The 15772-nt window shown below is 49.7% G+C and overlaps 2 protein-coding genes across 2 annotated transcripts; both read left to right on the top strand.

Annotated features, from left to right (window-relative positions):
• Positions 1-434: 434 nt before the first annotated feature.
• On the top strand, positions 435-3011 carry LOC134362796 (melanoma inhibitory activity protein 2-like; the record flags this gene model as incomplete). Its single annotated transcript, XM_063078073.1, has 2 exons — positions 435-1967; positions 2910-3011. Coding segments are annotated over 2 exons (1635 nt in total), but the record flags the coding sequence as incomplete, so codon positions are not given.
• A 9823-nt stretch (positions 3012-12834) lies between these two features.
• LOC134362790 (melanoma inhibitory activity protein 2-like) lies at positions 12835-15411 on the top strand (the record flags this gene model as incomplete). The annotated part of the gene is made up of 2 exons (XM_063078067.1): positions 12835-14367; positions 15310-15411. Coding segments are annotated over 2 exons (1635 nt in total), but the record flags the coding sequence as incomplete, so codon positions are not given.
• Positions 15412-15772: the final 361 nt, after the last annotated feature.

The raw sequence follows: 15772 nt of genomic DNA on the forward strand, positions 1-15772 counted from the left end.
AGAAAAAGCTTGCTGAAAAGCTTTCTGGACTAATTGAAGAAAAATGTAAACTACTTGACAAACTTTGCGTTGTTCAAGAGGAGTATGAAGGCTTGGAGTCAGCTGTGAAGGATGCCAGCTTTGAGAAGGGGTCAACAGAAGCACAAAGCTTGGAGGCAACCTATGAAAAGCTGAGCAGCTCCAAATCTAAACTTGAGGATGAAATAGTCTTTCTAGCAAAAGAATTAAAGGAACAGAAATCTAAACATTGTGAGCAAGATGAATTGATGGCGGATATTTCAAAAAGGATACAGTCCCTAGAAGATGAATCGAAATCCATCCAGTCACAAGTAGCTGAAGCCAAACTAATCTGCAAAATATTTCAAATGAATGAAGAACGTCTGAAGGTGGCAATAAAAGACGCCTTGAATGAAAATTCCCAACTTCAGGAAAGCCAGAAACAGCTTTTACAAGAAGCGGAAGTATTGAAAGAACAAGTGAGTGAACTTAATAAACAGAAAATAATATTTGAAAACTCCAAAGTCCAGGCAGAACGAGTTCTGAGTGATAAAGAAAATCACATCAAGTCTCTGGCTGAACGCTTGCTCAAGATGACAGACTGGGCTGCTGTGCTTGGAGAAGACATGATGGCTGATGACTTGGAATTGCAGATGAAGAGTGAATCACAAAAGGGTGCTCGCTTAGATGATCTGCCAAAAGGAGCTTTGAAGAAACTGATTCACACTGCTAAGTTAAATGCTTCTTTCAAAACCCTAGAAGGAGAAAGAAACCAAATTTACACTGAGTTGTCTGAAGTAGATAAAACAAAGGAAGAGCTTATAGAGCATATTACAAATCTCCAGACTGAACAAGCATCTTTACAGTCAGAAAACACACAGTTGGAAAGTGAAAATCAGAAGCTTCGGCAGAAACTTAAAGGAATGACTGAACTGTATCAAGAAAATGGAATGAAACTCCACAGGAAGTTAATAGCAGAGGAAAAGGACCGGTTAGAGAAGGAGGAGAAACTTTCCAAAGTAGAAGAGAAGATGAGCCATGCAGCTGAGGAACTGGAGACCTACAGAAGGAGAGCCAGAGATGCAGAAGAAGAATTGGAGAGAAGCGTTCGTTCTTATCAAGGGCAGATGACTTCCTATGAGAAAGAAGCGCATGGCAGCTGGGTGGCAGCTGAGACTGCTGAAAGACACCTCAGGTATTTAAGGAAAGTAAATGTTTCCAAGAGACAAAAATTAGCTGAAAAAGAGTTTAAATTTGAACTTTTCAAAAAAGATCCATATGTAGTTGATGTTCCAAAGACAGCATTTGGCGGAGAGCATTCCCCATGTGGTGCCTCACCAGTGGGTCGACCTTCATCTGAAACGAGAGCTTTTCTCTCTCCACTCAGACTCGCACCTTTGACTCCAGGGCGAGGAGGAGGAAGAGGCTCAAGAGGCCCAGAGAATACTCTGGATCACCAGATGACCAATGAAAGAGGAGAATCGGGCTGTGATAGGTTAACCGATTCTCATGGAGCACCATCTGGGTACCTGTCACCTCCGTGGGAACAGCACCGGAGGATGAGGATCCCTCCACCAGGCCACCCATGTTCTGATCCAGCTCTTCTTCCACGAAGGCAAGACGGATTTGATTCTAATCCTGGTGGACCGTCTGGCCCAGCAGAACTCAGAAGTTTTAACCTGGCTTCTTTGGATAAAGTGGATGGGCCAAAGCCCTCACAAACGGAATCCAGCAGAAATGATACAAAAGACGACCTTGGTAATGAAAATGTGCCTCATTCATCTGTGCCTGCTGAAAGGGAAGCGTGTGGCCCTGGCTTTGCTCCTCCACCTTTTCCTGCAATCAGAGGTCCATTGTTTCCAGTGGATAGGAGGGGTCCATTCATGAGAAGAGAACCTCCTTTTCCTCCACCTCCTCCAGGAAGCATGTATGCAGCTCCTCAAAATTATTATCTCCCAAGGGATTTCCCTGTGCAGCCACCACCTCCGTCTGGGTTCCTGTCACCTCCGTGGGAACAACACCGAAGGATGATGATTCCCCCACCAGGCCACCCATGTTCTGATCCAGCTCTTCTTCCACAAAGGCAAGACGGATTTGATCCTGATCCTGGTGGACCGTCTGGCCCAGCAGAGCTCAGAAGTTTTAACCTGGCTTCTTTGGATAAAGTGGATGGGCCAAAGCCCTCACAAATGGAATCCAGCAGAAATGAAACCAAAGACGACCTTGGTAATGTAAATGTGCCTCATTCATCTGTGCCTGCTGAAAGGGAAGCAAGTGGCCCTGGCTTTGCTCCTCCACCTTTTCCTGCAATCAGAGGTCCATTGTTTCCAGTGGATAGGAGGGGTCCATTCATGAGAAGAGAACCTCCTTTTCCTCCACCTCCTCCAGGAAGCATGTATGGAGCTCGTCAAAATTATTATCTCCCAAGGGATTTCCCTGTGCAGCCACCACCTCCATCTGGGTTCCTGTCACCTCCGTGGGAACAACACCGAAGGATGATGATTCCTCCACCAGGCCACCCATGTTCTGATCCAGCTCTTCTTCCACAAAGGCAAGACGGATTTGATCCTGATCCTGGTGGACCATCTGGCCCAGCAGAACTCAGAAGTTTTAACCTGGCTTCTTTGGATAAAGTGGATGGGCCAAAGCCCTCACAAACGGAATCCAGCAGAAATGATACCAAAGACGACCTTGGTGATGTAAATGTGCCTCATTCATCTGTGCCTGCTGAAAGGGAAGCAAGTGGCCCTGGCTTTGCTCCTCCACCTTTTCCTGCAATCAGAGGTCCATTGTTTCCAGTGGATAGGAGGGGTCCATTCATGAGAAGAGAAACTCTTTTTCCTCCACCTCCTCCAGGAAGCATGTATGGAGCTCCTCAAAATTATTTTCTACCAAGGGATTTCTCTGTCCAGCCACCACCTCCATTTGCAATGAGAAATGTCTATTCACTGAGGGGATTTCCTCCTTATGTTCCTCTAGGAGCTGGATTGTCACCTCCACCCCCACATTCTGAAAGTAGGGGTGAGTTCCCTTCAGGGTCGATTCCGTGCTCAAATGAGCCTGCTCCTGAAATCCAGAAGCACAGCAAGAAACCTGATGATATTTTTGGTCTCTCTTCATAAATAGTTTTGACTTATCTTTCATTTTCAGTTTAAGTAACTACAATTTTTGCTCAAATTGAAGCTTAATGGAATTATAATTCTCAGGATACTATTTTGTAAGTAAAGATGATTTAAATATGAATTTCGTGAGTAAATTATTTCCATTTTATTTTATCCTAGATTGTATAATTATTTTAATTTGATTAACTAACCCACTATTACATAAACAATAATGGGAAATTTATTTAGGTAATCTTGCAGTTGGGGATGTTTTAAACTCCAAGGGCTGTGTCTTTATGCCAAGAACTGTATTTACTACGGTTGTAGACAAATGTGAAAGTAACTTTATGCTTAATTAAATTTTCATTGATTTAAAGACTTGCTTGGTATTGATAATAATAATAAAATCAGCTAGGTTTTTAATTAAAAAAATCACAATGTACCCCATAAATATGTACAGTTATTAGGTGTCCGTTAAAAATAATAATAATCTTTTAAAATTACCAAAAGAAATTGTGGATCTAAGACCCTTCAAGACCCTCTATTTATAAAAACTTGCTGTCGATGGATATTTTTATGCTCTTAAAACATGAAATCTAAGCCTCTGTCCATGCTGCAATGAAAAAGTCTGTGGTGAGAAGATATGATAAGAAGATGAAGCATATTATTAACCAGTGTTTATGTGTTTCATAGACCTTTACTATCTAGAAAGAAACCTGTAAGGAGGGTATAATGATGCTTCTATGGTTCTAATTTAAATTTTTTATGAATAGAAAACAGTGAGCACTGTATACAGGTAAAAAGCCATATAACATCCTGCATATATGGGTATCTGAGAACTTCAAAATGTTTGTGGAAAAATAGAATTGAAAGATAATATGAATCTTCCCTGAGCTTTGTGAAGTGCCGCCGTACATGGAGATGTGTGTATTATATAATTATGCATGTGTGTGTGTAATTGACAGTTAACGTTTTTCTGATGATAAAAATAATACATTACTGCTAAGTTTTGCTTGAAATATCTGAAGAATATGCACCAGTCAATCTTTAGGTTAAAATTAAGGATGATTTCCATGTGACCGCAACGTTAAGAACTTTAATCCTTGGGGAAAAAAAAATCATTCAACTCTATAGCGCCTATATGGGTGGTATGCATTAACAAAATAAATGAGATTTTCTTCTCAGTTTTTGCAAAAAAAAAAATTTTTTTTTTGTAAAATAGGGGAAATTCTCTAGAAAATTCTTTGATATTTCTTATCTAGAAAATAATTTGGTAAGTCTCCTATTTATGCCTTAGAAAAAAGACAGTATGTGGCATTACACTCTGGTGCTTTGTACTCTGTCAGTGCAGCTAAGCTGGGAATTAATTACATTTTCCACAGTTTCCTTCCGTCTCTTCTTCCAGATTAGAATTGGCCAAGAAAGAAACTTGCAGAATATTGGAAACTGGAAATGAGGCAGTGGCCATAACCATCTGCAGATCTTTTCTCAGGCAGATTCAGAGACAGACAGAAGAAGAGGCCGGGCCCATGTGGGTAAAAACCTCCAGCCGAGTCTGTGAAGTGACGTATCCCGAGGTTGTCCTGAGGGGAGTGCTTCCGTTTTTCTTTGTTCACGGATGTTCTCCTCAAACCAAAGCCATTTTTCTGGAAATTTTCTTCTCTAAAGCTTCTTGGCCTTTAAAAACCTAGTATTTGTCAGTTGAGTTTTGGTGCAGCACCAAAGACCCTCCACAGTCATCTGAAGTGGCTGCTGAAGCACTTCTTCTGCAGTTAGTGTCTCTGTGAAGCTCAACTTGCTTCACGTTCTTCCACCAAAGCAACGTGTTGCCACAGATTCCTGCAGCAGCAGGTAGGAGAGTCCAGCTGCTTCTGAGGAGCGTCAGCGCTGCAGCGGCCTCCTCAGCGCTCCAGCGCTCCCGCTCCGCTGCAGCCTCTGCCCCGCTAGAGCCGCTGCCCGCGTGCTCCCGATCCCACTGCAGCGTCGGCCCATTGGAGCTGCTGCCGCCAGCTCCCGCTCCCTATGCAGCCCCCCTTTCCAGCCTCTGCCCCTTTCCAGCCGCTGCCCCGCTGCAGCCGCTGCATGCACGCTCCCGCTCCTGCTCCCGCTGCAGCCTCTGCCCCGTTCGAGCTGCTGCCGTGCGCTCCCGATCGCGCTGCAGCCTCTGCCTGGCTCGAGCCGCTGCCCTGGCGCTCCCGATCCCACTGCAGCCTCTGCCCTGTTTGAGCCGCTGCCCGCGCCCTCCCGATCCCGCTGCAGCCCGTGCCCCTCTCGAGCTTCTGCCCCTCTCGAGCAGCTTCCCCCCCGCTCACGCGCCCGCTCCCGCCTCCGCCTTTGCCCAGCTCCAGCTATTGCCCGCGCCCTCCTGCTCCGGCTCCAGCCTCTGCTCCGCTACAGCTGCTGCCCGCTTGCTTCCGATCCCGCTGCAGCGTTTGCCCTGCTGGAGCCGCTGCCCGCGCTCACGATCCCGCTGCAGCCTCTGCCTCTCTAGAGCGGCTGCCCGCGCGCTCCCGCTCAGGCTGCAGCCTCTGCCCAGCTGGAGCCACTGCCCGCGCGTTCCCGATCCCGCTGCAGCCTCTGCCCCGCTCGAGCAGCTGCCCGCACGCTCCCGATCTGGCTGCAGCCTCTGCACCGCTTGAGCCGCTGCCCCCGCGCTCCCGATCTGGCTGCAGCCTCTGCCCTGCTCGAGCCGCTGCCTGCGCGCTCCCGATCCCGCTGCAGCCTCTGCCTGGCTGGAGCCGCCGCCCGTGCGCTCCCGCTCCCCCTGCAGGCTCTGCCCGGCTAGAGCCGCTGCCCACCCGCTCCTGATCCCGCAGCAGCCTCTGCCCCGCTCGAGCCGCTGCCGCTGCCTGCGCGCTCCCGATCGCGCTGCAGCCTCTGCACCGCTCGAGCTTCTGCCCGCACGCTAGCGCTCCAGCTCCCGCTGCAGTCTTTGCCCAGCTCGAGCTGTTTCCCACCCCCTCCTGCTCCCGCCCCACCGCAGCCTTGGCCCAGCTCCAGCTGTTGCCCACGCCCTCCCGCTCCCGCTGCAGCCTCTGCCCCGCTAGAGCCGCTGCCCGCCCACTCCCGATCTAGCTGCAGCCTCTGCCCCTCTCGAGCCTCTGCCCCTCTCCCGCCGCTGCCCCGACGCTCACGCTCCCGCTCCCGCCTCCGCCTTTGCTCAGCTCCAGCTGTTGCCTGCACCCTCCTGCTCCCGCTCCAGCCTCTGTCCCGCTCGATCCGCTGCCTGCGCACTCCCGATCGCGCTGCAGCCTCTGCACCGCTCAGCCGCTGTCCCCGCTCTCCCGATCTGGCCGCAGCCTCTGGCCTGCTCGAGCCGCTGCCTGCGCGCTCCCGATCCCCCTGCAGGCTCTGCCCGGCTCCGGCCGCTGCCCGCCCGCTCCTGATCCCGCTGCAGCCTCTGCCCCGCTTGAGCCGCTGCCCGCGTGCTCCCGCTCCCGCCACAGCCTCTCCCCAGCCAGTGCACCTAAAAGGAGGGCGGAGGTTCTGGATCCCAGGGAAAGAGAGCGAGAAAGCGGAATGACACGGGGTCTTGAGGCTGCACTTTCCTGTCCCTCAGCTCAGGTCCCGTTGCGCTGTCCGAACACCTGTGTTTAAATCTGCTCTGCTATCTAGAAACCTGCAGACCTCTATTTCCATGTCAGGGTAGAGAGGACCGTCTCATTCTTTTTTTAAAGCTGCATCAATTATGATTTTACCATCATGTATTTACCCCGTGCCCCACGGGTGGACACTCAGGTTGTGTCCAGGTTGTGCTGTCCTACACAATGCTGCAGTGAGCATCCTGGTGTCCTTCAGAGATTTCTCTGGGTTTGGGCCTAGAGGTGACACTGATGGGACAAAGAATATCCACATGGAAAATACTGAAAGATAGGACCAGATTATCTTCCAAAGGCTGCAGTTTTATTGCTACCAAGAGTATGTGAGGCAATTTTAAATTGAGTTGAATTGTGGATGTGTTGAGTCTAATCAAAATTCTAGTGTTGGTCTCTTCATTGTCTGAGGTATTGCGTCAGGCCTCTGGAGACAGGTGCGTGCATGAGATGACTCCTGGCTTCCAGCTGTCTACACCATGTGTAACATGGCTGTCGGATGACTCTGGCGGCCTGCGGTCCCACAGTCAACTTTGTCATTCTCTTCTCCCCATTAAAATACAGATTGAGTACCCCTTATCCAAAATGCTTGGAAAGTATTTTGGATTTAGGATGTTTTCAGATTTGGGAATATTTGGAGAATACATTTGCAGAATGCTCCAATGAGCATTTCCTTTGAGTGTCATGTTAGCACTCAAAAAGTTTAGGAGTTTGGATTTTTGGATTAGAGACTCTTAACCTGTATATAAATATCCCAGACATTCTGTTTTCTACTATTCTTGGAGTTTCAGGTCCTCAAAGGAGCACAAAAATATTTTGCCAAACCACAGTTCTAATTTGTGATGTTTAAGATGTGGCTTTTGTATTTGCAAACTCGAATTGTTGTGCCAGACGCTCCAGCCTTGCCACCCAGCAAAAGGCCCCATGGAAGATTCTGCCAAAGAAATGCCAGATGGGCCAAGGCATCCAAGGTCTCAGGTGACTGGCCAGGGCAGCTCCAGTTGGCCGAGTTGTGCTAAGAGAGGGTCGCCTGGTGGGCAAGAGCCTGCCCATGCTACCCGAAGGGACAAGCAGTGTGAGTTAACATTTATTTATCGAGCTATGAGTATCAACGGGGAAGCGTGTTATACGCTTTACAAGGATCAACCAAGAGACAGGACTTGTTGCTTATCTACCTGAGGGCTGAGAAACTAGGATGCAGAGACTGGATGTGGGCTGCATAGCAAAGGCAATACTTACCCAAAGGAGTCAACGTATGATGGTGGCATTTCAGGACATAACTGAGTTCTCTGGAGTCAGCCTGAGGCCCTGCTCTGGGTGGTGGTGGCCAGTGTCCCTCCCCACCCTCTGGGCCTCCCATCTTACCTCCTAGCACCCTGTCTCTCTGAGCCTAAATGCCAGGGACCAAACCAGGAGGCTGGCAGCCAGCCTGGTCCACACCATGGGCCCCTCCTCCATGGTCCCAAATCCTTCCTTGCACTTTCTGGACAAAGCATGGAGCAGTTAGCTTCCAACCCTCGTACAAACACTGATGATCACAGCCCCATGTGGGGAGGGAGGCCGGTGTGTGCCGTGAGATGACCCCGCCCAGCCCCTGACCCCTGCCCACATTGATGCCGCATTTAGAGAAGAGATGGCCTGACCCCTCACCCACACCAAGGGTACCAAGGAGTCAAGTGTTGAGGTTAGAGGCGGGGATATCAGGGAGGTGAGCTGAGACCAGAGGGTGAGGTGAGATGCCCTCGTTCACATCAAGCCAGAGGAAGAGGGCTTTAAAGAGAGCTTTAGGCTTTGAGGTGTCCTCCGCAGGTGGAGAAATCCAGTGGACTGATGCCTCACCCCCACCCCCACCCCAAAGTCTAGAGGGCAAGAGACAGGCTGGCTGCTTTGATGGCGGAGCTGAGGAGAGGGCCGACGGCCCAGGTGAGGGCCTCGTGTGAGAGAGTCGGCGTGGAATCTCACAGGCCCAGTCCCAGGAGGCAGCCTGGGCAGTGAACAGATGCAGGCCAAGAGAAGGTGGGGCTGCCGCTACCCGTCAGGGGCTCCTTGGTTCTCTGAGGCCCACACAAAATATTCTAGTCAGGGGGACAGTGGGGACCATGTCCGGGCTCTGAAGACCCTTGGAGATGCCGATGAGAGAAAGAGGCGTAGCTTTCAACCTCCGCCAAGCCCAGAGCACAGTTCAGCTGGAGGCTGACCACGCCTGCTGCCCGGCCGAGGCTTCCCACCCCACCAGGCCGGGGCAGCAGGAGCGGCCTCCACTTCAAAGCAGGGGACTTGACGATGACGTCAGGCCCTTTTTATTGTTGGGCCTGGACGTGAGCCGAGCGGTGCTGTGTGACGTGAAGTGGTGGAGACCACGGGTATTTCCCTACCAAGAAGCAGCCTGGGCCTGTCAGGTTTCCATCTGGCCGTGGGAGGACTGGCCAGCAGAAGAGGTTTCAAGGGCCAGAGGTGGACACAAATAAAGCTGCTTTAAGTGGTTTCCAGTTCCACAGCTGTGCTGGCTCAGTGTCCTGGTGACATCCCTGAGTTCTGTGGCATCCAGAGGAGGGCTTTGGGGGGGCAACAGGTGTTTATTGACCTTCTTTAAAGAGCGGGCACCACGTGCATGGTGAGACGCACCCCCCTCCCAGAGGGGCCTTGGTCTCAGGCAGGGGCTCTTGGTGGGGCAGGGCCCAAACCCCGAGGGGGAATTTCTCTGTCTCTGCCCCTCAGCCAGGCCCAACAGTAGAAAGGGCCTGAGGGAAAGGTACGGAAGAGCTCCACCTGCCGGCTTGGGGTCCTGGGGAGGAGGGATTGAACTTGGGCCTGGAGTGGAGGGGGTCATGAGGAAGGTCCAGGAGACCCCAAGACTTGTGGGTGGGGCTTGCCAAGCCCCTCTCCTGCCTGGGATGAGAGTATGAGACCCTGGTCAGCTAACGCGTCTCATCACCGCCGCCTCCAGTGTGAAGTGCTCAGTAACTGCAACATAAGGAAACGCAGCCTTCATCCAGACTTGAAACGATTCCTTCCCTTTCCACTTCCAAACTGCCCTGCCCTCGGGCTCCTGCCACCGTGGGAGGAAAAGCACAGTTCCAACCCATCAGGCTCAAGCTCGTAGCTAACAGGGCAGGCACTCCTGCAGCCTTCCGCCCCTTTTCTGGGTCTGATAGCTGCCAGAGACTCTTGCAAAACTGACTCTCTCTTGGGGAGTTTGCTAATGGCCACGTGCCCACAGCACGGCCACCGCTGAGGCCCATGCAAGGAGCCTACTCAGGCGTCCTCGGTCCCCATTCCCTCCTGCCTGGGAAAGGACCCAGTGGCAGAGGGGGGTCATGGCAGGGGGCAGGAACATTCACATCTGTGTTGCATGAGGGGAACCCTCCAGGTTGGCTGCTGCAGTCGGAGGTTCCCAAGGCCCCGGGGCCTGGGGGGCCCAGTGGGCAGGGCAGTCGTCCTGACCTGTTTGGTTGCACAGCTTGTTAACTTCGAAGAAAGCACCTCTGAGCAGTGGGAGGGTGACTCACCAGAGGGCAGCACTGGTTTGGGGGTGGGCTTCTCTGGTCCTACCTTTTCAGTTCACACAGTAAGGAAGGCCAGGCCTGTCCTGGGCAGTGTGATCAGCAAGTCTCCAAGCTGACGTATGAAACATGGGTGTGTCATCGGTTGGGGTGCATCTTGACCGCCATGCTCGCTTTGGGATGAAAGGAACAGGCTTTATGTCCCGGCTTTGTCACTTTCTAGCCTGTGACTTGGGCAAACCCTTTTACTTTTCTGGGTCTCACTGTCATCATCCATAGAGTGAGATAAAGACACCTTCCTCCCAAGTCCACCGTGAAGACTCAAAACGCTCAGCGCGTCCCTGCTCCTGGAAGTGTGCTGGGAGCCAAAGGAGCAGGGCTGTCCTGGCCTTGAAAGGCCGAGGGGCTCCTGGGGAGCTGTGCCCTGACCTGAGGCTTGCCCCCCCTTTCCCCAGGGGGCAGGGTGGGCTGGGAGCTTGGGCCAGACACCTGGGCAGCTGCCTCCCCTCTGGAACAGTCCTCATTTTATTCCCCTGGGGTCCTGAAAGTTGGAACTAACTGGCTGGCTAAAAAAACAAAAAAGAAAAGGCAAAGGGCGAGCAAGCGCTTTGTGCGTGCTGCAAGGCAGGGTGTGTCTCAGGGATCTGTTTCCATGGGAACCAGCGGCACAGGCTGGCTCCTATGGGCACCAAAAAGAGAAACTTGGCAGAGGTTTCAGGCACCTGAAGTGGGATTCATGCCAGGGATACAAGGATGGTTCAACATATGAAAGTCAATAAAGGTGATACAATAAATGTAACGGTCATGTGGCCAGTATGAATCTGGCCATCACAGCTTGGGTATGAACGGTGACAATCAGCCTTGCATCCCGTGAATATTCATAACCAATAAAACTGGGGGGAAAAAAGAATAAATGGGTACAGGAGATCTTATTGGTGTGGTGAAAATGTTCTAAAACTGATTTGTGGTGATGGCTGCACAACTTGATGAACTTACTAGAACTCATTGAATTGCATACCTGAAATGGGTGGATTACAAGGTATATAAAATATTCCTCAATAAAGTGTTTTTTAAACAAAGAGCATTTCACTGACATCCAGCAGATCCCGAAATACAACACACTTCTGCCACTAAATAGCTAAACAGCCCTGGACAAGTAGTGCACTTACTGTAGACCTTTGCTTCATTACCTATAAAGAAAGCGTTGGGCCAGCTGAAGCCCAGAGTGTCTCAGGCCTCTTCCCATTGCCACATTCTACGGCTATTTTGGCAAAGTTAGTCCAAAGAAAACACTTTTGTTCCTTGGCAGATATCTAAGGAAGGATGCTCCTCTGAAAGAAATTAAAATCGCAAAATTTCCTTTAAAAAATTGCCAAAGGAAAAGTTGATCTCCTAGAAGTAGCAGAATAGTGGTCACTAGAGGCTGGGAAGGGTAGGGCGAGGAGGGGAAAGGCAGAGGTTACAGATACAAAGTTGCAGCTGGACAGGAGGAACTATTTGTACTGATCTACAGCTTTGTAAGGTGGCTAGAGTCAGCACGCATTTATTAGATAATTTCAAATAGCTAAAAGAGAGGATTTTGAATTTTCCCAGCACAAAGAAATGACAAATATTTGAGTGATGAGTATGCTGATTACCCAGATTTCATCATTATAAACATGGATTCAAATCCAGCGGTGGCCCGGCCAAAACCAAGCCGAGGTGGGGGTGGCTAGGACAGCGTGTGTCACAGGCTCGCGCGGGGCAGGCTCCGGAACCGCGTGGCGGAAGTGACGTCACAAAGGGGCCTGGTTACCATGGTGCGCGTGGGGGACGCCTGAGGCCGGTGGGCGCCAGTGCTCCCCGGCTCCCCTCAAGGCCGGCTGCGCTGTGTCTGCTGCTGTCGCCGGGGCCGGTTCGCGTTCCCGACAGAACGCAGAGCTGTCTCAGCTGCTGGTGGTGGCCCGGCCAGGCCGTGGCTACTGTGGCCACAGCCGGAGCAGCCTCGGGGGCGCCATGGAGGTGCCCGGGGCTGCCCCTCAGCCGTACTTGGGGCTGGTCCTGGGAAAGCTGTGCAGGACTGTGGCAGCATTGCCTGAAGACCTGAGACCGGGCCCTGGTTTTCCGTGGGAACTGGTGACATGTGCGGCTCTTACTGGATTTTTGATTCTCTTGTTTTTGTGGAGAAGTGTTCGATCGGTGAGAAGCCGGCTTTATGTAAGAAGAGAGAAAAAGCTTGCTGAAAAGCTTTCTGGACTAATTGAAGAAAAATGTAAACTACTTGACAAACTTTGCGTTGTTCAAGAGGAGTATGAAGGCTTGGAGTCAGCTGTGAAGGATGCCAGCTTTGAGAAGGGGTCAACAGAAGCACAAAGCTTGGAGGCAACCTATGAAAAGCTGAGCAGCTCCAAATCTAAACTTGAGGATGAAATAGTCTTTCTAGCAAAAGAATTAAAGGAACAGAAATCTAAACATTGTGAGCAAGATGAATTGATGGCGGATATTTCAAAAAGGATACAGTCCCTAGAAGATGAATCGAAATCCATCCAGTCACAAGTAGCTGAAGCCAAACTAATCTGCAAAATATTTCAAATGAATGAAGAACGTCTGAAGGTGGCAATAAAAGACGCCTTGAATGAAAATTCCCAACTTCAGGAAAGCCAGAAACAGCTTTTACAAGAAGCGGAAGTATTGAAAGAACAAGTGAGTGAACTTAATAAACAGAAAATAATATTTGAAAACTCCAAAGTCCAGGCAGAACGAGTTCTGAGTGATAAAGAAAATCACATCAAGTCTCTGGCTGAACGCTTGCTCAAGATGACAGACTGGGCTGCTGTGCTTGGAGAAGACATGATGGCTGATGACTTGGAATTGCAGATGAAGAGTGAATCACAAAAGGGTGCTCGCTTAGATGATCTGCCAAAAGGAGCTTTGAAGAAACTGATTCACACTGCTAAGTTAAATGCTTCTTTCAAAACCCTAGAAGGAGAAAGAAACCAAATTTACACTGAGTTGTCTGAAGTAGATAAAACAAAGGAAGAGCTTATAGAGCATATTACAAATCTCCAGACTGAACAAGCATCTTTACAGTCAGAAAACACACAGTTGGAAAGTGAAAATCAGAAGCTTCGGCAGAAACTTAAAGGAATGACTGAACTGTATCAAGAAAATGGAATGAAACTCCACAGGAAGTTAATAGCAGAGGAAAAGGACCGGTTAGAGAAGGAGGAGAAACTTTCCAAAGTAGAAGAGAAGATGAGCCATGCAGCTGAGGAACTGGAGACCTACAGAAGGAGAGCCAGAGATGCAGAAGAAGAATTGGAGAGAAGCGTTCGTTCTTATCAAGGGCAGATGACTTCCTATGAGAAAGAAGCGCATGGCAGCTGGGTGGCAGCTGAGACTGCTGAAAGACACCTCAGGTATTTAAGGAAAGTAAATGTTTCCAAGAGACAAAAATTAGCTGAAAAAGAGTTTAAATTTGAACTTTTCAAAAAAGATCCATATGTAGTTGATGTTCCAAAGACAGCATTTGGCGGAGAGCATTCCCCATGTGGTGCCTCACCAGTGGGTCGACCTTCATCTGAAACGAGAGCTTTTCTCTCTCCACTCAGACTCGCACCTTTGACTCCAGGGCGAGGAGGAGGAAGAGGCTCAAGAGGCCCAGAGAATACTCTGGATCACCAGATGACCAATGAAAGAGGAGAATCGGGCTGTGATAGGTTAACCGATTCTCATGGAGCACCATCTGGGTACCTGTCACCTCCGTGGGAACAGCACCGGAGGATGAGGATCCCTCCACCAGGCCACCCATGTTCTGATCCAGCTCTTCTTCCACGAAGGCAAGACGGATTTGATTCTAATCCTGGTGGACCGTCTGGCCCAGCAGAACTCAGAAGTTTTAACCTGGCTTCTTTGGATAAAGTGGATGGGCCAAAGCCCTCACAAACGGAATCCAGCAGAAATGATACAAAAGACGACCTTGGTAATGAAAATGTGCCTCATTCATCTGTGCCTGCTGAAAGGGAAGCGTGTGGCCCTGGCTTTGCTCCTCCACCTTTTCCTGCAATCAGAGGTCCATTGTTTCCAGTGGATAGGAGGGGTCCATTCATGAGAAGAGAACCTCCTTTTCCTCCACCTCCTCCAGGAAGCATGTATGCAGCTCCTCAAAATTATTATCTCCCAAGGGATTTCCCTGTGCAGCCACCACCTCCGTCTGGGTTCCTGTCACCTCCGTGGGAACAACACCGAAGGATGATGATTCCCCCACCAGGCCACCCATGTTCTGATCCAGCTCTTCTTCCACAAAGGCAAGACGGATTTGATCCTGATCCTGGTGGACCGTCTGGCCCAGCAGAGCTCAGAAGTTTTAACCTGGCTTCTTTGGATAAAGTGGATGGGCCAAAGCCCTCACAAACGGAATCCAGCAGAAATGAAACCAAAGACGACCTTGGTAATGTAAATGTGCCTCATTCATCTGTGCCTGCTGAAAGGGAAGCAAGTGGCCCTGGCTTTGCTCCTCCACCTTTTCCTGCAATCAGAGGTCCATTGTTTCCAGTGGATAGGAGGGGTCCATTCATGAGAAGAGAACCTCCTTTTCCTCCACCTCCTCCAGGAAGCATGTATGGAGCTCGTCAAAATTATTATCTCCCAAGGGATTTCCCTGTGCAGCCACCACCTCCATCTGGGTTCCTGTCACCTCCGTGGGAACAACACCGAAGGATGATGATTCCTCCACCAGGCCACCCATGTTCTGATCCAGCTCTTCTTCCACAAAGGCAAGACGGATTTGATCCTGATCCTGGTGGACCATCTGGCCCAGCAGAACTCAGAAGTTTTAACCTGGCTTCTTTGGATAAAGTGGATGGGCCAAAGCCCTCACAAACGGAATCCAGCAGAAATGATACCAAAGACGACCTTGGTGATGTAAATGTGCCTCATTCATCTGTGCCTGCTGAAAGGGAAGCAAGTGGCCCTGGCTTTGCTCCTCCACCTTTTCCTGCAATCAGAGGTCCATTGTTTCCAGTGGATAGGAGGGGTCCATTCATGAGAAGAGAAACTCTTTTTCCTCCACCTCCTCCAGGAAGCATGTATGGAGCTCCTCAAAATTATTTTCTACCAAGGGATTTCTCTGTCCAGCCACCACCTCCATTTGCAATGAGAAATGTCTATTCACTGAGGGGATTTCCTCCTTATGTTCCTCTAGGAGCTGGATTGTCACCTCCACCCCCACATTCTGAAAGTAGGGGTGAGTTCCCTTCAGGGTCGATTCCGTGCTCAAATGAGCCTGCTCCTGAAATCCAGAAGCACAGCAAGAAACCTGATGATATTTTTGGTCTCTCTTCATAAATAGTTTTGACTTATCTTTCATTTTCAGTTTAAGTAACTACAATTTTTGCTCAAATTGAAGCTTAATGGAATTATAATTCTCAGGATACTATTTTGTAAGTAAAGATGATTTAAATATGAATTTCGTGAGTAAATTATTTCCATTTTATTTTATCCTAGATTGTATAATTATTTTAATTTGATTAACTAACCCACTATTACATAAACAATAATGGGAAATTTATTTAGGTAATCTTGCAGTTGGGGATGTTTT

This window comes from Cynocephalus volans, chromosome 14 (genome assembly GCF_027409185.1).
Source record: "Cynocephalus volans isolate mCynVol1 chromosome 14, mCynVol1.pri, whole genome shotgun sequence".
Classification (NCBI taxonomy): Eukaryota; Metazoa; Chordata; class Mammalia; order Dermoptera; family Cynocephalidae; genus Cynocephalus; species Cynocephalus volans.